Source organism: Girardinichthys multiradiatus, chromosome 9 (genome assembly GCF_021462225.1).
Source record: "Girardinichthys multiradiatus isolate DD_20200921_A chromosome 9, DD_fGirMul_XY1, whole genome shotgun sequence".
In the NCBI taxonomy this organism is placed as follows: domain Eukaryota; kingdom Metazoa; phylum Chordata; class Actinopteri; order Cyprinodontiformes; family Goodeidae; genus Girardinichthys; species Girardinichthys multiradiatus.
Genome location: NC_061802.1, coordinates 11604008 through 11625287, shown reverse-complemented (window position 1 = coordinate 11625287; position 21280 = coordinate 11604008). Strand labels below are relative to the sequence as shown.

The 21280-nt window shown below is 40.3% G+C and overlaps 1 protein-coding gene across 3 annotated transcripts in view; it reads right to left on the bottom strand.

Moving 5' to 3' along the window:
* The window catches only part of dennd1b (DENN/MADD domain containing 1B), a 160089-nt gene that overhangs the window by 73652 nt on the left and 65157 nt on the right, over positions 1 to 21280 (bottom strand). For 2 of the 3 annotated variants that reach the window (XM_047374224.1, XM_047374222.1), the window contains exons 6-10: positions 19171 to 19240; positions 17362 to 17442; positions 14870 to 14929; positions 10085 to 10138; positions 9433 to 9543 (exon numbers count right to left, since the gene is read on the bottom strand). In XM_047374224.1, the coding sequence (XP_047230180.1) occupies positions 9433 to 9543; positions 10085 to 10138; positions 14870 to 14929; positions 17362 to 17442; positions 19171 to 19240 (376 nt within the window). The remainder of the gene's footprint in view (positions 1 to 9432; positions 9544 to 10084; positions 10139 to 14869; positions 14930 to 17361; positions 17443 to 19170; positions 19241 to 21280) is intronic. The other variant, XM_047374223.1, reaches the window with a different exon arrangement.

Sequence of the window (21280 nt, the reverse complement as noted above, 5' to 3'; positions counted from 1 at the left end):
TATCTATGCATTTCATCTGGCTCTTTTTTTTTTTTTGAAGGAAAAGGAAAATTACGTGTTTATTTTTATTTGTTATAACTAAAAATGCGTTTCTTTTTAGCCCAATTTACTGTGATGCCCTTAATTTAAATCCAATGCAACCAGCTTCATCTAGAGGTCACCTAATTAGCAAATAGAGTCCATCTGTATGCAATTATATCTCAGTGTAAATCCAGCTGTTCTGTGAAGGCTTCAGAGGTTTGTTGGAGGACATAAGTGAACAAACAGCGTCCTGAAGATCAATGAACCCAGCAGACTGGCCAGGATAATGTTGTGGAGAAGATTAAATCATGTTCAGGTTATAAAACAATACCCTAAGCTTTGGAAATTTTACAGAGTAAACTACAACTACAAATCTACCAAGACAAGGCTGTCCACCTAAACTGTGGAAGGAGAACCTTCATCAGATAAGTATTCAGGAGGACAATGTATCTCTGGGAGAGCTGCAGAGGTCCACAGCTCAGGTAGGAAAACCTGTTGGCAGGACATTAAGTGTACCACTCCACAAAACTGGCTTTTATGGGAAAGTGGCAACAATGTTGAATTGTTTAAAGACGGTTAAAAGAGTTCCTGTATGCAGTGTGCCACAAGTCATGTAGGGGACACAGCAAAACATCGAGAAGAAAGTGTCCTTCTCTAATGAGACCAAAATTACACTTTCTGGTCAGCATGTAAAACAATTAAACTAAAACGGTAATTTACTGCTAACACACGCCTTCTGCGAAACATGGTGTAGACAACGTCATGCTGTGGGGATGGTTTTCCTTAGTAGGGACAGGATAGCTGATCAAGGTTGATGGGAAGATGGCTGGAGCTAGGTACAGAGCAATCCTGGAAAGAAATCAGATGTGGCAAAACCCTCAACATACACCCAGAGATAAAATGTGTTAGAGTGGCCTAGACAAAGTTGAAAGAATCTGTGATAACACTTAAAAATTGATGTTCAAAGATGCTCTCCACTGAGTCTGACTGAGCTTGAACAATTTTGTTAACACACACCCACGACTGAAATGGTTCAAGGTCATACAAAGACAGGTTACTATTATATTAATGTGGCCTGCCTACTTTGATGCAGGATCCTTCTTGATTTAATAAAGTTAATCACGTAACTAAGCTCTCGTCTTGAGATATCCTTTTTGTGGAGCAAATCTGCCCTGGCACATGCAGGCAACCAGCTCTTCTTTATGGTAAGCCTGAATGCCACGACAGAACACACATAAAAACCATTATGCTAAGATTGTTTGTTAAAATAAAAGTTAGAAATCATGTATCATTTTCCTCACACTGTTGGTTTATCACCTAAAATCCTAATAAAATACATTGAAGCTTTGTGGTTGATATGGGACAAAACATGAAAAACCCAAACAGGTATGAACACCTTTGTAAAGCAATATATCTCTTTCTTCCTTTTCTACTCCAGGTTATTGGTGTTTGTTACAATTTCCTCTTCTTCCTTATTTATCCTGTTACTTTATCGCTGTGTTGGCCCTTCCCTCCTAGGCACTGAGTAAGTTACCAATTATGCACGCTCTGCTTTCCACCGTGTTGACAAATGCTGGTGTCAAGCTTGGTAAGGGCACAAGTGTGCCACGAACAGGTATGTTGCAATGGGAGAGAAAGAGAGGGCATGCAGTGCGGTGCATGTAGCAGCTAACGTCAGGCCTCCCACACGTGTACACATGTCGACCGACTCTCTCACAGGAAGCCAGAAGGCATAAGAGGAAAACACCTGCAAGTATTTGCAAGACAAACATGCACACATGCACATTTACAAATATACAGTCGCACCAAGAACACAGGACACATGAGGATGGGGCAGATTAGTCTATCAAGGACAAGGAGAGGAAGGTATTGTGGAAGGGCTATATAGGGGGAGGATGTCCTGATGTTCTGCAGTTGCCCAACAACTGAAAGACACATTAGGACTCCTAGGAAGAGGAAGGCAATGTCAGAAAGAAAGAGGTGTAGCAAGAGAGTGAGAGACAGATGGACAGAAAATAATATGTCACAGGAAAAGTATAACTAAGATAGAGAGAGCTGGAAGAGGCAAAGAGAAGTCAGCGAATGAGAGAAGAGGAACAACAGAGGGAAAAAGCAGGAAGCCAGCAGACAGCTGGCACTCTAGGGCACGGTGGATGGATAGCTCCTTGTTAGCATAGGCCTGACAGCCTGATGAGAGGGCTGCTGTCAACCGGCGCTGGCCGATAGGCAGGGCAGAGGCAGGGCTCGAGAGCTGGGGGTGGGGGGAGGGGGGTCAGGGTAGATGAAAGACATGGGTGGGGGTGGCGGCAGCAATGGTGGGGTCCTCCCTACTGACTAGTTAGAAGAAGGGCCGATGCACCCCTATTATACGGGCCTATGACAAGGCTCCACACACGACTGGCTGCCCCTGCACCACCACCACCAACTGGCTTTTTAAAAACAGCGGTACCATTCACCTTTGGTCACAAAACAGCAATAAGTCAAGTGGCGCATGGTTGTAAGATCATGATTTATTCCTTTGCTTTCGGCTGCTTGCAAGACATGGCAGCCATGTACCGACAAACTGACATGGAGTGTTCACTGGGGGCTTTAACACAGGCAGCACCTAGTGAAGGCAGAATATATATAAATACATGAGCAGCGATGTGTCTGATTTTTTTTTCCCATTTTCTATCCTATGTTTCTGCTCGGCTGAGACGCTGGAGAGGCAGAGGTGGTGGAAAGCAGCTGAATGTAACTAACAATGTTTCCAACAATATCCTCCAATATCTCCTTTTATACATCATCTATCTGTGGGATCAGACTATAGAAATATAACCCTTCCATCCAATGAGTGATAACACTCATTTTTACATAATGCTGTGCCAAACTGTGACAGCAATTACACATCTCTCATCCTTTAAGGTGTTTGATCACATGACAATAGCGCGGGTAATGAGTGGAGATATTTTCGGTTAGGTGCGTATGTATACACTTAACTGGTTTCAAGAATCATGGCAGCCATTTGTGCTTGAACTAGGAGGTCAATCTAGCCCAACAGCAAAAATAACACATCACAAGAGCGGTAATAACACTAGGGCTGCGAGTACTCCCAGTGGGAATGTGAAAATACCTTTGTACTACATCGCCTGACATATATAGCTACCAAACCAAAACACTTCTCCCCGAGGAAGATGGATGGATAGATGACTGGATGAAGAACTGCAGAGCATGAAAGGCTTATTGAGGTAAAGGTCTGATGTTGAAGCTCCTAAAATATTCTCCCGGCATATATTTGCAATAAAAGCAAAGCATGGTTTGTCTTCAAGTTACAGAAAGCTGTAAATCACAGCCCTTCTTCGTTCTAAAAAGGAAAACACTCTCACCCCCGGGTCTTATAATTTACATCATGTTCTGCTTGTGTCACAGCACAGGGTGCTGCCTCGGCTGAGGTGCTGTCGGTCTGAGCTACGGAGGGGGAGACAGGTGAAATTCTCAGAGGGATGGGTAATCTTTACAGCTCCTCCTGATTATAGCTCCAGCGGGAGACCTTGGGAACTGTTCCCTTCAGCACCCAACACCAGCAAAGGTCCCCAGCTGTTAAACCTTCTGCAGACTTAGATTAGATTGCACTGCCAGGAGAAGCTAAGCTACACATACAAATAAAAGATGGATGACATCAATTCCCTCTCCCATTTAATCTGTCATAAACATTTGGCTTTGCCTCATCAGCAAACAAGATAACACAGGAGAGGAAGAGGGGGAGATGGACACACAGAGTTCCTCCCTCATACACACAGAAATGACTCTAAATTACTGAAGTAAGCTAAGACATGTAATAACAGATACTTTAAGGCGTTTTGGACATTAATATGCTGTGGTTATATGGTACAAAGAGTCACATAAAACCCAGCTTCAGCCCGAATTTCACAGCCTGTCAGAGCTGGGTGATTAAGGGGAAGGGTGGAGGGTGGAGGGATTGCTTCAACTCTGTGTGAACAACTATCAAGCCATGTCAGATAAATATTCCTATCGTAATATTTAGGGTATGAAATCCAGCTGGAATATTGATGAGGGAAATCATGTTCAATCTATTCCCACACTTAAGTTAGATCCAGTTGTAGTGGGATAATTTGGCATATGAATTAGATTTAAAGCATGACAGTGCAGGACTGTAAGTTAGCAACATCCTATTTAAATTATTATTGAAGTGCAGAAATCATGCATTAACAAACACAGCTGCATTTTATGAATAAACATTTTGTATCAAAATTGTTTATTTTTTTCATCCTTTTGTGTTTTTTCCCCTTCAATCAGAGCACACTGTTTTTGGTCATTTTTAACTTGAGGAAATCCAAAAAGTCAGGAGTTAACCCTAAGTTTCAGACTGCTTAACAATGTACAGTTGCTTGTCAATAAGTTAGAATATATACTCACCGGCCACTTTATTAGGTACACCTGTCCAACTGCTTGTTAATGCAAATTTCTAATCAGCCAATCACATGGCAGCAACTCAATGCATTTAGGCATGTAGACATGGTCAAGATGATCTGCTGCAGTTCAAACCGAGCATCAGAATGGGGAAGAAAGGTGATTTAAGTGACTTTGAACGTGGCTGCTCTGAGTATTTCAGAAACTGCTGATCTACTGGGATTTTCATGCTAGGGTTTACAGAGAATGGTCCGAAAAAGAGAAAATATCCAGTGAGCGGCAGTTCTGTGGGCGCAAATGCCTTGTTGATGCCAGAGGTCAGAGAAGAAAGGCCAGACTGGTTTGAGCTGATAGAAAGGCAACAGTAACTCAAATAACCACTCGTTACAACCAAGGCATGCAGAAGAGCATCTCTGAATGCACAACATGTCGAACCTTGAGGCAGATGGGCTACAGCAGCAGAAGACGACACCCAGTGCCTCTCCTGTCGGATAAGAACAGGAAACTGAGGCTACAACTCACACAGGCTCACCAAAATTGGACAATAGAAGATTGGAAAAACGTTGCCTGGTCTGATGAGTCTCGATTTCTGCTGCGACATTCAGATGGTAGGGTCAGAATTTGGCGTCAACAACATGAAAGCATGGATCCATCCTGTCTTGTATCAACGGTTCAGGCTGGTGGTTGTGGTGTAATGGTGTGGGGGATATTTTCTTGGCACACTTTGGGCCCCTTAGTACCAATTGAGCACAGTCTAACTGAGTATTGTTGCTGACCATGTTCATCCCTTTATGACTACAGTGTACCCATCTTCTGATTGTTACTTCCAGCAGGATAATGCACCATGTCATAAAGCACGAATCATCTCAGACTGGTTTCTTGAACATGACAATGAGTTCACTGGACTCAAATGGGCTCCACAGTCACCAGATCTCAATCCAATAGAGCACCTTTGGGATGTGGTGGAATGGGAGATTTGCATCATGGATGTGCATCCGACAAATCTGCAGCATCTATGTGATGCTATCATGTCAATATGGACCAAACTCTCTGAGGAATGTTTCTAGTACCTTGTTGAATCTATGCCACGAAGGATTAAGGCAGTTCTGAAGGCAAAAAGGGGGTCCTACCTGGTACTAGCAAGGTGTACCTAATAAAGTGGCCGGCGAGTGTAATTAAAAAGTTTATTAAATTCAAGAATAATCACTAAACATAGACCCATTTATGTCTATTTCTGTTAATATTAAAGATTATGACAGTAATTAAAAACTCAAACGTTTGTTTCCCAGAATGTTACACAAAACCAGTGAAAAAACATTTTAACACAGAAATGTTATGTTAAGGCATAAACATTAATAGAGAAGACTGACAGTCATCGACAAGGAGGATGTGTCCACAAAGATGTGATTGCTAAACAAACTAGCTGATTCACATAGTGCTGCATCCGAGAATATTAATGGAACGTTGTGTGGAAGGAAAACGTGTGGTGGACAAAGGTGTAACCGGAGCCTTAAAAGGATTGTAAGGCAAGGATAATTCAACAGTTTGGGGAAGATTCACAAGCGTGAACCACCACACACTGTCATTCCTCGTATTAAGCAAATCTCCAATCTTCAATTCAATTCAATTCAAATTCAAAAATACTTTATTAATCCCAAAGGGAAATTAAATGTTGTTATAGCTCATTATGTAGGTTTCTTCAAAGAGCCGTTGTAGATGCTGATGGCTGTGGGCAGGAAGGATCTCCTGTAGCGCTCCGTCTTACAGCAGATCTGAAGAAGCCTCTGACTGAAGACACTCTGTTGTTGTAGGACAGTCTCATGAAGAGGATGCTCAGAGTTCTCCATAATGTTCTTCATTTTATGAAGAATCCTTCTTTGCACAATTATCTCCAGAGGTTCCAGAGGAGTCCCCAGAACCGAACCAGCCTTCTTTATCAGCTTGTTGAGCTTTTTTAAGTCCCTGGCTCTGATGCTGCTTCCCCAGGAGATGATGGTAGAAGAGATCACACTTTCCACAACAGACTTATAGAAGATATGCAGCATCTTGCTGCAAACACCAAATGACCTAAGCTTCCTCAAGAAGTACAGTCTGCTCTGTCCCTTCTTGTAGATGGCTTCACAGTTGCATCTCCACTCTAGTCTGTTGTCCAGGTGAACACCGAGGTATTTATACTCCACCATCACCTCCACTTCTTCTCCCATGATAGAAATAGTTTTTGACTTATTCCTGTTTCTCTTAAAATCTACAATCATCTCCTTTGTTTTAGTTACGTTCAAGATGAGATGATTGTTTCCACACCATGCCACAAAGGGGTCCACCACCTTCCTGTACTCAGCTTCTTGTCCATCTCTGATCCACCCCACGACTGCAGAATCATCCGAGTATTTCTGCAGATGACAGGAGTCTGTCTTGTACTGGAAGTCTGAGGTGTACAGAGTGAAAAGGAATGGTGAGAGTACCGTCCCCTGTGGTGCTCCTGTGCTGCTGACTACCTGGTTAGACTCACAACCCTTCAGTCTCACAAACTGTGGTCTGATTGTCAGGTAGTCTTTCATCCAGGAGATTGTTGAGGCCTCCACCTGAGTCTTCTGGAGTTTCTGACAAAGCAAATCAGGTTGGATTGTATTAAATGCTCTGGAGAAATAAAAGAACATGATCCTCACAGTGCTACTGACTTTGTCCAGATGACAGTGGGTTTGTTGAAGCAGGTGTATGATGGCATCTTCAACTCCAACTCCACAGCGATAAGCAAACTGAAGGGGGTCCTGATGGTTTACTGTTTGCTTACTCAGGTGGGCCAATAGGAGTCTCTCTAGGACCTTCATAATGTGAGATGTCAGGGCAACAGGTCTATAGTCATTGAGGACTGATGGGTGAGTTTTCTTTGGTACCAGAACAAGACAGGAGGTCTTCCACAACACCAGAACCTTCTTCTGGGCCAGGCTAAGGTTGAAGAGGTGCTGCAGAATCCCACAGAGCTGCTCTGCACAGTCCTTCAGGACTCTAAGGCTGACATGATCTGGACCTGCAGCCTTATTCTGATTCAGTCTCTCCAGTTGCATCTTCACCTGACTTCTTGAGACACACAGGTGGAAGGGGGAAGCAAAGGAAGCATCAACATCTTTTGTTATGGTTGAAGGCAAACATGTAGAAGCAGAAGGGTCCATGGCTGAGGTGGAAGATAAACCATTTGAGGTGTTACTGGACAGCTGTGGATCCTGTGGGTCAAAGGAGGGTGGAATGTCTGTTTGGCTGTGAGCAGGAGAGGAGGATGCTGAGCTTGTTTCTGAATTGAACCTATTGAAGAATGTGTTCAGTTCATTGGCTCTGTCCAGACCTCCATCGGTCTGATCATCCTGCTGCTTGAAGCCTGTGATCTTCTCCATCCCTGACCACACATCTCTGATATTGTTTTGCTGGAACTTGCTCTCCAGCTTCTTCTTGTATACCTCCTTGCTGTCTCTTTATCTTGACTTTAAGTTGCTTCTGTATAATCCTCAATAATTCTCTGTCTCCCTTTCTGAAGGCTCTTTTTTTCTTGTTAAGCAGGTCCTTCAGGTCACTGGTGATCCAAGGTTTGTTATTGGGGAAGCATCTCACGGTTCTGGTGGGGATGATGTTATCCACACAGAAGTTTATATAGTCGGTTACACACTCAGTCATAGCATTGATGTCCTCTCCATGTGGCTGGCACAGTGCGTCCCAGTCTGTAGCCTCAAAGCAACCTTGCAGAGCTTCTTCAGCTTCCTGTGACCATTTTCTCACAGTCCTCTTTATTACAGGTTGTCTCTGAACAAGAGGCTTATATTTCGAGCAGAGAAAAACAAGATTGTGATCTGATTTGCCTAGAGGAGATCTTGCTGTAGAGATGTATGAGTCCTTGACATTTGCATAAAACAAATCCAGTGTTTTGTTTTCTCTGGTAGAGCAGCTGACAAACTGTTGAAACGTTGGAATCTTGGAATCCAATCTTGAACAAACCTCAGAAGATTCTAGGAGGGCTAAGGGTTAAAAATGATTGGACTGTTACTCAGTGGTCAAAAGTCCTCCTTTCAGATTAAAGTAAATCCTGTCTTTCATCTCAAAATCAAGATCCCAGAGTTGACAGAAAGAGTGGAGGGGCTCAGAATCCAAGCTGCTTGAAATCCAGTGTGAAGTTTCCACAATCAGTGATGATTTGTTGATCTACCTGGTATCTACCAGGAAATCTTAAGAGCATTCCAGGCTTCCTTCTGCTGACAAGTTTTATGGAAATACTAATTAAATTTTCCAGCAGGACACGGCACCTGACCACACTGCTTAAGGTACCAACAGGTGCTTTATTGACGATGGTATCACCGTGTCTGATTGGCCAGCAAACTGGCTGATCCTGAACCCCATAGAGAATCTATGGACAATTGTCAAGAGGAAGATGAGAGACACCAGACCCAACAATGCAGAATGCCTGACGGCTGCTTTTAAAGCAACCTGGGCTTCAGTTACAACTCAACAGAACCACAGGCTGATTGCTGCCATGCCACGCCACACTGATGGAGTAATTCATGCAAAAGGAGCCCTGACCAAGTATTGAGTGCACATACTGTAGAGTACATAGACATGCTTTTTAGTTTGATTTAGTATTTTCATTTTCAGAGGAACCGAATTAAAGTTGTAACCCCTAACCATCAAAGTTAATAAATGCTTGAAATATATCAGTAGGTGTTCGTCTCCCCTTTTGAATGATTGAAATACATCAGCTATTTCATTTTAATTTATTGAGACACACCTGTTTAGACTACATAAAAACTAACAATACTGCTTGCAAACATGAAAGCTCCTAAACATAAATTGATTAAAAATCCTAAAATAAACATAACAGCAAGATTAATATTTTAAGGAAACTATCCTTTAGGTTGATGCTATATTCTGGTAGTTTACCCAGCTTATTTTAAGCCAGTGCCTACGAGGCGAGGCTGGATAACTCCGAACTAAAGGACGCCCCAGGAGGAAGGAACTCACAGTGCTAAGCTTCCTGGAGGTAATGATGATGCGTCGTTCATGCAGCATACTGGCGTAGAGCTGGAGCATGTTGTTGACGTCCACAGCCACAAAGTACTCAGTCAGGTTCCTCTGGAGATAGACGAGCGCAAAAAATGGTTTTAGGTAGCAAAATGTCAACAGTACATCACCGCACAGACTGTGAGAAAGCCTGATTATCTGCCAAAGCACTGTAAAAGTACACTACTACAGAGACTGATTTACATCAAAAATAAATGGAAAGAAATACGAGTTTCAGCTGTATTTATGCCTGTGATCTATCAACAGTCAGATTTCGAAACCAGATCACATTTCACTCAACGTCAGCCTGGGAGACTGATAATTGCTGTCATCTTGTGTCCCTTGCCATAAAAATTTGAGCTCGAATTTAAACACAAAAATCAACAAAGGCCATGTGCTCAGTTTGACTCTTCTACACCAATCACTGAACTTCAACATTAAAGCACAAGCACCACAGGAGATAAATCTGAAACAAGAGGATGATGCAATAATTTCAAACGGTGACATGTGTGTTCGATTAAAAACGATTAGAGGCAGAGATGTTTCCATAAGGGAGGGATTTCTCCTTCATCTCCTTTAGTCTCTTTTTCTCCTCCTTTCCATGAGCACTTACACTCTCTGGGATGGTTGGCAGTCCATTGATATCCGGGGCGATGAAGTAGGAGTGCTGCGAAAACACAAACATGCAGGAAAGAGAAGAGGGAAGGTCACAAGTGAGGCATACCACTCATGCAGAGGAGAACGAGGGGGAAGAGGGGAGAAAAGGGCCGTTCACTTTGTTCTATGATTTATGGCTCATCTTCAGCTCTGTCTATATGAATTGCTGAGCTGGTGTCTGAACCCTGGCAATGCTTTTATCAGACCTGCAGAACAGTGAAAGCTGAATAGCAGCTCTGCTCCCCACAGACACACACTGTGGTGATGTCTCCGGTGGAAAACTGAGTCTTTATTTAAGCATTAAAAAGGTTTTTGGAGCACCAACACACAATGAAGTACATGTGCACACTGGCTTCCCCGTACACACACACTCAGGTTGTTTAGAGGATCACAGAGCTGCCTGTTTCACTTTGGGAGAGCAGGGCAGGTTCAGTGTTCAGATCAAAGGGGCCTGAGAGAGGTGCTGTTTGCAGGTAGACAAACACACTGCTGCATCTCTCTACACACACTCCTGTATCCATGGTACACCTGCATTTCTCTGGGCCATCATTCAATCATCTGTTGCAGGTCGTTGTAAAAATCCACTGTGATGTCTGGGAAATTTCTCATGTAACAATTTTGTAAGAGTTCAGATTTATTACTAATATTCTTAATAAAGAGCTAATTTAAAAACATTTCATCGTTTCCTCAAATAGTCGACAATCTCTTCTTAGGGTTGGGGCCCCTCTGCAAGGAAGATGGACGTGAAAACAAGAAATGCTTTGAAAACAATAAAAACATTATAAAATAAGACAAAAATAAGATAAAAAAGGGTTAAAACAATATCAAATCCCCAAATAAAGGCAGTACACCAGATCTGAAACTAGATGTTTTCATACAATGTTGAAAAAGACAATCGGCTTTTTCCCTGTCTGCCAATAAATCTGACAAAGCGTTTCTTATTTTAGGCCACTTAGTATTACCAACATTATTTCTATTTGCTAAATGCCAGAAGAATAAGAGATTTTTTTTACTTCTTCACAAATTAAGGTCACTTTGCCTTTAAACAATTTGTTAAGGCACAGATGACAAAGTCATGGATCTGTAAGCTTCTTATAGGTTAATTCATTAAATTTGAGTTCAGTGGAGGAAAGACTGAATTGTTGTTAAGGCAGCGCCTCAAACACTCTGCTTTCCTGCTCATTTGAAAAAGCAACATAAAAAGCTAGGTTACAGTTTGCAAATGCACTGAAGGAAAAAAATAAAGTTTTTGGAGACATGTTCTGTGGTCTAATGGAGCTAAAATTGAGGAGCGGCCATAACGACTGTCATTACATTTGAAGTAAAAGGGGCGGAGCCTGCAAGCCTGAGGACACAATCCCAACTATGAAGTAAGGAAGTGGCAGCATCATGTTGCGGGGGTGAAGGAGGGACTGGTGCATTTACCAAAATAGATCAACAAAATAAATTTCCATCTGTAAAGAGAACTTTGGACCACCGAGCTACGGTCCAGTTTTTTATCCTTATAGCAGCATCTCAAGACAGCTGGCAGGAAGTTACACCTTGGGTCTCCAAAAGGGACAGTTACCCTAAGCCTACAACCAAATTAGATACAAAAGGGCTTGAGGGCAACAGAGTCAGTGTTTTGGAGTAGCCATCGCAAAAACCTGAACTCAGTCAGGAACCCGTGAACTGAAAAGATGAATCAGGAAAGTTTTAGTCTGATCAGAGTGCAAAACAAATGTCTGTAAAATGTCTTTTTCTACAGCGTATGTAAACTTCTTGTTTTAGCTGTATATAATAAAACACAAATATATTATACCAAAGAAAATAATTATGAATAACAAGAATTAAAATAGAATCAGAACCCTCAATTACTCAATTACAAATAAAGGATATTCGTTATTGTGGAGACAAAAACACCAACACAAGTTAAACCATGCAGAAAACGTGGAAATAATAAAAAAGATTTTTAAAAGACATTTGTTTAAAACCACTTTGTAATAGTTTATTCTGGTCTTACTCTAAGCAACAATTTATACCTATTTAATTTAACATTGCACAAACAAGCTTTATTATATCGCATTTTATTGTTTAAAGAAATATCAGAAGTAGGAAAAAGACATTGTATTTCAAAAATAGGCCTGAAGTTTTTCCATTCGAATGATGAGTAGATACTCAAGTCTCAGGTCAAGTCCCAAGGCCTAAACTTTTAATTTAGTCATTTGACCAGATATGTAATTATTTACAGAACATAGGTTATCAGATATGATAAAAATTCACAAGCTTATTCTTCGTTAATTTCCCCACTGTGGGACAATAAAGGATGTTTCTATTGTATTCTATTCCATTTATTTAGCAGAACAAGCAGAAAGTGAAACTGAACTTTAAAAGTGAAAGAATAGAAAATATGGGCTGACTTTGTATTCACAATACATTTTAATATAAACCCAGTAAGGCAACAAGACAAATATAATTTAGAGGGTATTTTTAGTTATTTAAAGAAATATCATCTGGTTATCGCATTTAGCCAAGCTATATTAAAATATCTGACAGTTCAGGTTTCACGCATTGAACAATGATCTACTTTTTCATTTAATTATATTTTATCTGTTAGACAAAAAATACGTGATTGTGATCATTTCATCACACTTTTGTCTTCTGGTTTGTTTTATTTAACTCTTTTGTTCATGCATTCAAAGTAACTTTACGAGTCTCGATTTATCATTCCTGATTTATCTTCAAATGCTGAAGGAAGCTGAACGTTGCTTTTTCATGTGTAGCTTTTAACCCTTTGTATACTGATTTGTTTCTTTTTCACCACCTCATATCTGTAAATAAATCAAATTATCTTAGATTGACTGTATTTCTTCATGGTACCCTTCTGCAACTTCACTGGATGTTGTCTTATTTTGGGATTCTGGGGAATTAAAGGGGCTGGAAATTAGATAAATTAATGGTAGTTGGTTTAATAAACATATAAGGGGGTAAATTACGTGCAACTTAAGCCCACAAATACAGAAAAGACTAAAACCAACACTATATTTTTCCTCTAAGTGGGTGTACATTAGGTGATAAACACACGAAAACAATAATCATGAGTAAACACTTGTTTTTATTCCCAGGGGATGGTCATTGTTGAAGATGAGGCAGTACAAACAAACACTAAACTGGAACCAACATGCAGGGCTGTGCCTTCAAGTTGTGATCTTTATTTTTTCTAAGAAAAAAAAGGTAAATATGCATTCAATCTTTTTTATATTCTAATATATTCACCCCACTTCATGGAACGTGAAATATTAACATCTACTGTACACAGCTTTGGTTACAATAACATGTATGCAATAAAATTTTACTTCTATTTGGGGTATTGATTTGTTCCTACTTCCAAGCACCAAATGTGTCACAATATAGTTGTTTTGTAAATATTAGCTGAATAATTATTAATTAGCTCTAGAGATGCACAGAGAAACCTGCTGATGACAATTTTCAGCTTGACCAGTCGGAAATGTAAAAATCTGATCTTTTTCAGATCAGTGGTTGCAACATGCATAACATATTCACACTGACAACAACCCTCTTCACTGTGGAAGACGCTACTGAGTGAAGACTAAAAAAAATTTTTATTAGCATCAGTGAAGTGTTTAGAAATGGAGTGAGGAGAAGCAGAATAAATGTAAATGGTTGGGATTTGTGTCTGGAGTTCATTCATGGTGCGAGAGTGAGAGCAAGACTTTCAGCAGGCAACAGCAAGGCTAATTTGAGTATAGAAAACTTGCTTTGTTATATAAAAACCTGCTTTTCTCTGTCTATCATGCAAAATAATATTTTCTGATTTTTATTAGCACAGTCACATGAAAGGCTGAAAAATGAGTTTTAGTTGTAGCTAACTGAAATATTTTTATTAAATTTATCTGAAGCTTCAGTTCCTAAAAAGAAAAGACTCGCGAATTCTAGATCTGGTCTTCCAGAGTTTATTTACAAAACTTTACATGAAACAATTTTAAAGTGTGTCTAAGTTGGTACATCTGAATAATCTCTGTCTGCCAAGTAGAAGGAATAACTGCTTTCGGCTAACTAAAACGAAGAGGATTAAAAGAATAGTTTAAATAGCAGCGGTTGCAGATATACAAATTGTACTAAAAGATCAGGGACTTGGGGTCATACCTCTGAGACTAAGGACAGCTACTGAAAACCAAATAAAACAACTACAGTGGAGTCTGATTCATATTCTTTGTTTTCCTGTGCTTTGTGTGCTAAATTATGTTCCCCTGTTGGTCTACAAACTCATGGCACTGTGATAATCAGAAGACACGTTCCTCAGTGCAGCCGTGGCTTTCATTGGTTGTCTGCATGCTTATCAGCCCCTTTACTTGTTCTTTCGAAGACTTGTTTATACAAAAACACATTGAAAGTGGGTTAACTGGAAAGGCATCAAGGAGATTTCTTGAGTACAATTGCCTTTTGCTTTAAACATAAAGAGAAGGGAAAAAAAACTTTTGATTTTTAGAGAGAGAGAATATAGCAGAGTGGAAAGACATTAATCATTTACAAAGTTTGATTGTTTTCCAGAGGAGAAGAAACACACACCAAGGCCCAGGATAGTTTGTTTTTGTTATATTTAAAAAACGATAGCGTAGCTTATATGGCCAAATTGGAAATCAGTGGCTCCCATGCGATTAGTATAGAAGCAGTTTCATATTTCACAACAGCATCCTTCCCTCCACCAGTCTCTGCCGCTCACTCATTCCTCTCCACTCACCGGCTCGTTGCTTCGCTGATCTCTCAGTGCTTGCCCAGTGGCAATACACAACCGCTTATTCTTGCACAATAAGACAGAGAGAGAGCAAAACAGGGTTTACACATGAAAGGGGGACAAGGCTTCTGCTCTTGGCTGCCATGATAAAATAAAATAAAAAGGTTTCTGTAAGGGAATAATTCTGCTTTATCAATTAAATATTAAACCAGTGGCTTCTCTAGGAAAGAGATGAAGCTATCACCTCTGTTCTCCGGGGCCGCCTTCAGAATGAGGCTCTGAGATGGAGATAAAGGTTTTTTCTAGAGATGCACCCATCAGGCTGTCTGGAGCCTACACGGATTCTGGTTTTCTTTGAGGTTTAACTTGCAGATTCAAATTTTGACCAATTCCATGTTTTTTCTTTTGGACTAAGGAGTGTTAACACATAAGAGAAAAAATGTGCTGCAGGTTCTTTGATAGAATGCAACAGAAAATGAATGAATTAAAAGAATATGACTATTAAGGCATCAAAGCATCTTCCCCTGCCCTTGATCTGATTTATATTAAAATCACAAGGGGAATCAAAATCATGGTGTTTATATCCCATAGTTTATTTCCCTATATGAAACTCGTATTTCACATAGTGTATTTAATATATAGGAAAAAAGCCAAATTTTTCCAGTATTTAACCAATCAGAGCAAATCAAGGGAAAGTCATGCGATTCCAATCTCTAGCCAATAGATTTGTGCATCTCTATGCAGTATAGAGCAAGTCCTGTAAATGAACAGATCAATGAACAACACAAAAAGACGACAAGAGCTAATACACTTTGACAATGGAAACACATTTAATCTAGAGATGCACCGATCAGCCTTTTCCAGGCAGATGCCAATGTTCTTTGAAATCTGACCTGCCGATTCCGATTTTGAACTAGGGTTGCAACTAATGATTCGTTTGCTAATCGATTAATCTTTCGAGTACTTTTTCGATTAATCGCTTAATAGTCGGATAGCAAGAGGTGCCTAATAGATTTTTTACAGAATTTGAACAAGGTCAAGTAAAAGCTATGCAACTTGAGGAGTTCTATATAGATCATATTTACAAAGGTTTTTCATCTTAAATGCAAAATCTTTAATTTGTACAATTTTCACCTAATTACTGCTCTGAGTGGGTTTCCCTTTTAGCAAATGCAATGTTTTAGAGTCTGTATAATCCTGTTACTGATTATTCAATCACTAAATTAGTTGACGATTATTTCAATAATCGATTAATCACAATTAGTTAAATTAAATGTTTCAGCCTTATTTTGAACGATTATACAGTTTTTACCAAAGGCCTAAGACACATAAAAGAGAAAGAAAATGATGCAGGTTCTTTGATCGAAGAAGTAGATTAAAAGAGAAAATAAACAAAATATAAGATCATCCCCTTTATGTTTTAAAGCATATGTTTCTAAGCTTCATTGGATTTTTAGTAGTAATAGTTTGCTGAAACTTGTTCTTAGTTTTGATGCGTTAATGAATACAGAAAAAACAGATTTTTCAGTATTTAAAGTGAAGAGGAAGAAAATCTGCAGTGTAATTGGTGCATCTCTAGTTTATTCACAGACAGTACACTAGTCTTGACCTTGAATACCTGATATTTTTCCTGCCATCTTGTTGTGTTGCAAATGCTTCTGGGTAATTAGATGTATATCCTTCAGAGACCTTTGTCGCAGAGTCGACTTATAGTTCCTTGCTTAATTGGTTTAAAAAAAAAGGGGGGGGCGTGGTGGTCTTTAAGGACAAAAGCTAACATTGTAGCTCTTTTGATCCCACCATGGTGTGGAGTCTCGTGATTGTGAGCTTGGAAGAGTGACTGAAAACCTTTATGTCGTGCTTAAATCGGCCGGGCTTATAGAAGTGGCAGTGTTTAATGTTGGAAGCATTCCATGAGAGCTTGTGTCAGAGTTAACTCAAACAGAAGCTGACTTTGAGGGACCTGGGCTCGTTAGGCCGTTTCAGTTTCTTGATAAGCAGGAGACATGATGAGTTGCGAAAGGGCCCTTCATGTTTGAACGTGTCGAGCTTGAGCTTATCACACAAAAAAAAACCTGTAAGCGCCACTTCTTGTTTCCAAACACAGTGTCAGTCCTGGGCCCCGTGTGCATCTCTGTTCCTGCCCGGTGTGCCTTAACCTCCTCCTGCTCTGTACTCTGCATCTCCTCTGCCTTTCCCTCATTTATTCTCTCACATCTCACCCTCTGCACTTTGCCGATCTCCTTATTTCTGTACATTCTCATGCCATCTTGGTCTCTTTTTCTGTCGATCTCATTTTAGTTCTCATTATCCTTCCCGTTTGCTCTCCATGTTTTCTGCTTGACATTACTTCCTCAGTGTCTTTCAGTCCACTTTTAACTACTTCAGCCAATTGTCATCACCGTCTCTGATGCAACATGCTGCTGCAGTACATTTCCCTCTGTCTCTGCCTCAGCTGTCTTGAATCTGATCTAGCAGAATAGAGGGTGTATACCTACCACGTTCAAGTTGACTGGCGTGAAAGGCTTTGGCACAGGCAGCTCATGGAGAGAATTCAGCAAGTCATTCAAGTTATTTTCCTAAGGGAGAGAAAAAAACACAGGACCCATGAATAATATTTACTTGTTTTGTTAAAATCACAAGTTATGTGTCAATCTTAACAACGCTGCTGGGACAGGCACTGCGGCAGACCAGAGGGCAATCCTGCAGCGAGGCCTAAAGGGGCTCGACAACATTCAACTGACATATGTTTAACGAGAAGTGTTGGGGTTAAAAGACGGCTGAGTGTATGGCTGCAGACGCTTATTATCCGACAGCGCTGATTTACAGCCGAGAGCAGCCTGTGACTAATTAACCAGGGGGTCCCCGCTCGAAAGACAGGGGTCTACGGAGGCTGTCAGAGAGCCGGTCTGACCACAGAACAGGCTTTGAATTTACTCATACAGCATTTATAACTGCTATTTTCAGTCTTGTGTCTTCTGAAAGATGAAAATCTTCCAGGGACAACACTAAAAGTGCAAATTGCATTCAAACCTCTGGGAAAGCAGTTAGTAAACTGCTGTGGAGTTTGTCTTGCTTTTTTCTTTGCTTTCTCCAAGAACTTTTTTTTGGTTTTTTGGCTATAAGAAGATACTGCAAGTGTGTGTAAGCCACAGATGCAGAGAAGCGATGGGTGGCAATGTACAGTAAGCAGAGGAAAGGAGGTAGGAGGGGAGGGGTGCTAGGGTGTGTGCAATCGAACTGCCTCCTGTCATGAGAGGCTCAATGCTCACACGCATGGTCAGCAACACGGCCTGGGGAAACAGTTCATTTACCCCTCGCTCTAAACCCTCATCGCTCTTCTGTCTTCCCTCGTCTGTCAACATCTCCCTCTCGCCTGGAACGGACGGCGGGGTAAATAGAAACCAAATCATGCACACTAACATTTCAGTCACCCAGGATTTTTTCAGCGATCTTTGCTGCCTCTCCTCCTCCTCCTCCTCCTCTTCGCTCGCAGAAAAGGCCCTATTGCATTTGCTTTTTCCTCAACCGCATTAGATTATTCCACCAAATCTCTTATTGCTGAAGAATTATGTGGATGTATGTTGATTGTTTATGTGATGTGACTGTCTTTTGTTTTTAAAGCAAGACACTCTGTCCTGATCACAGCTCCCCGAGGATCAGGTGAGAAGCAGTGACTACATGACAATTGAAAAGTGGTCCCAAAGCTCTCTGCCTCTGCTCCATCTCCCTCCTTTCCTCTCTTTTCACCCTCTCTTCAGTCTAAACAGTGGAACATCACCTACACCCTATGCAGCAGACTCTACACCAACTCCCTAGTTTGTTGCATATTTTACATTTCCCCTCACATCGCTCGTAAAATGCAGGCAACAGTCAGGGGAGACGACTTTTGTGAAGTACAAACCTGTGTGTGTGTGTGTGTGTGTGTATTTTCCTTAACGATTTGTTTTCCTGTAAATCATCAGGAATAACTTCCAGTGTCAGATCAGTGTTTGGTCTGTGAAATGTCAACATTGTTGCTGCTAACAATGCCCGAGACAAAAAAAATAAAAAATACAAAACATGCAGAAGAACACACAGCGACAAGAAACATCTCACCAAAACACAAATTTAAAGAAAATACACAGTGTGATGGTTTATCAGTCAAATCAAACTGGAATGTTGTCTTATTTGTAAATGCATAAAACATCCCAGGTCAACTTTGTAGATGAGATTTTGAATCTCAATGGGTCTTTCCTGGTTTAATAAAGTAATAAAATAACACCATGCATCTCAGAGTTATTAGAAACAGTTAGAATGGTGATCACCTGATGTTTTGTTAGGTAGTCAGCCAGTGTGTTCAGCAGCTTGTAGTAGATCTCAAACCATGGTAGATAACTGCAGGGGGGGGGGGGGGGGGCAAAAGGAGAGAAATGCCTTAATGCAATAAATATGGAGAAGTCTGCATTCACTTCATCATCTTCTACAAAAAAAAACAAACAAGATGCAAGGAAACAAAGCAGACTGGGGTGTTATTTATTTAAATACAAGCATGTAGGGGTTCAGCGTCTAGAAAACATGAATGTGTGTTGCATCCTTTCCTCAAAATGTCCTCATAATTTGACCTGTTGTTTAAAGATCAAATGCACACAGATTATTGACAAAAGATTTAGATTTACTTCAATAGTAAATGCATCAAATCTTTATTATTACATTCTTTCTGCCCTTTGCACGTGATAAATTCCTGTCATGTCTCCTCTTTATGGCAGCAAGAAAAACACGATGAAACGAAACAAAACAAGATTGTAGATCCTTTAGAGAAAAAAAAAAACGGCATTGCTTTTACATGGTGCAGAGGGATGCTATGGTTTACAAGCATGCTGATCCCAGATGTACAGGCTCAACAAAAATACAGCCCCCCCCCCCCTTTATGCCACCCTCCCCCACCCTCCTTCTCTGCCCCTCAAACTGCTGCTTTTCATGCCCTTAACAGATTTTAGAAAAATGTTACTTTATGTAATTAATGTAAAGTAAATTAATTCATCAATGAGCTCCAAATAATTCATACAGAAGTGTTTGTGTTGAAGCTAATCAGTAAGAACACCCAACATAAGCTAAAGCATCTGCAGCATGGCTTTCTTTACAAAGTTGACATATTCTTGGCCAAGTCGGCTTGCTTTCTGGGTGGAAGGAGGCCAACATTTTCCTCTAGCATAACAGGCTGTGAGGGCTCAGTTCATTTAATGTTATTCAATTAAATAATAAAAACATTAGATCCTATCATAGTATTGAATTTTGATGCAGTTTGGGGTTTTAACATGCCGGCGTAGACACTGAAAGTGTAATGATTCTGGTTGAGGGGTTTTTAGCATTTCAGATAAACAGAGACCCCTTTTAATGCTTTGGTTTTTTTTTTTTTACTTTGATGGATTCAAAGTTAAAAATTAAACTACACACCTAGTCATAAAATATTTATTTTAACTGATATTAAAACAGAGTTACTCTGAACAGTTATTTTGCAAAATGTCTGACAAAAACATCTAAATTTGCAGTGTTTGTGTTGTGCAGTGATAAATTTAAGGCTCAGGTTTTGAGTGTGAGAGTTTACAGTCATGCTCAAGCAGTTGGCTGGAGAGCGAGGAGTTACGAGGGCATGGGTCACTGGCTGCTCTGTAGACTGGAATTAAAAGACAACAAGAAAACAATAAAGTGGACCTAATGCAAATTTTCATATCACTAAATCCGCGAGGGGCCAATGACAGCCCGGGTCTTCAGGAGAAGTGCAGCCAAGCGCACCAATAAGAGGGGCTGAGTGACCATTAGTCTGAAACAATCAGTCTCTAAACATGCTGATATTTTGACATCTGCAGGAAGATTTACCACAATCAGGTCACACTTGCAGGAGAGACTAAATCAAACATACTTATGTTCATTTACATGCTGACCGGATATGAACCTGAAGACCTATTTCTGCCACGTCGAGCAACATGTAACACCCATATCTGCATACTGGGTCGTTTTTCATGTACAAAATGCATCTATTATTACAGCAGCATAAACTGACACTGGAAAAAATTGAGAGATTTTTTATTTTTTTCAATTTAATTACAAGTGTTAAGTGGAGAGAAAATATCCCATGTTTAATTGCAATTGTTTAAATAAAATAATAAAATCCTACACAATTTCTTTGCACTCAAGCTAATTGAAGCATTTTTTATTCACACAGTTTTGAAGTTGATCAGAGTGCTGAGCAAAATGTAATTAGTAGACCATGACTTCCTGTTAGCCTGGGGTAGAAGTATAATGTCTCAGAGGCCAATTTCTCTTCAAAATGAGAAAGACAAGAGAACCTTCCCTTCAGGTAAGACAGGATATGGCAACCAGAACCAAGCTAGTCATCTTTACAGTGAAAGCTATATTTATAAAACTCATGAAACT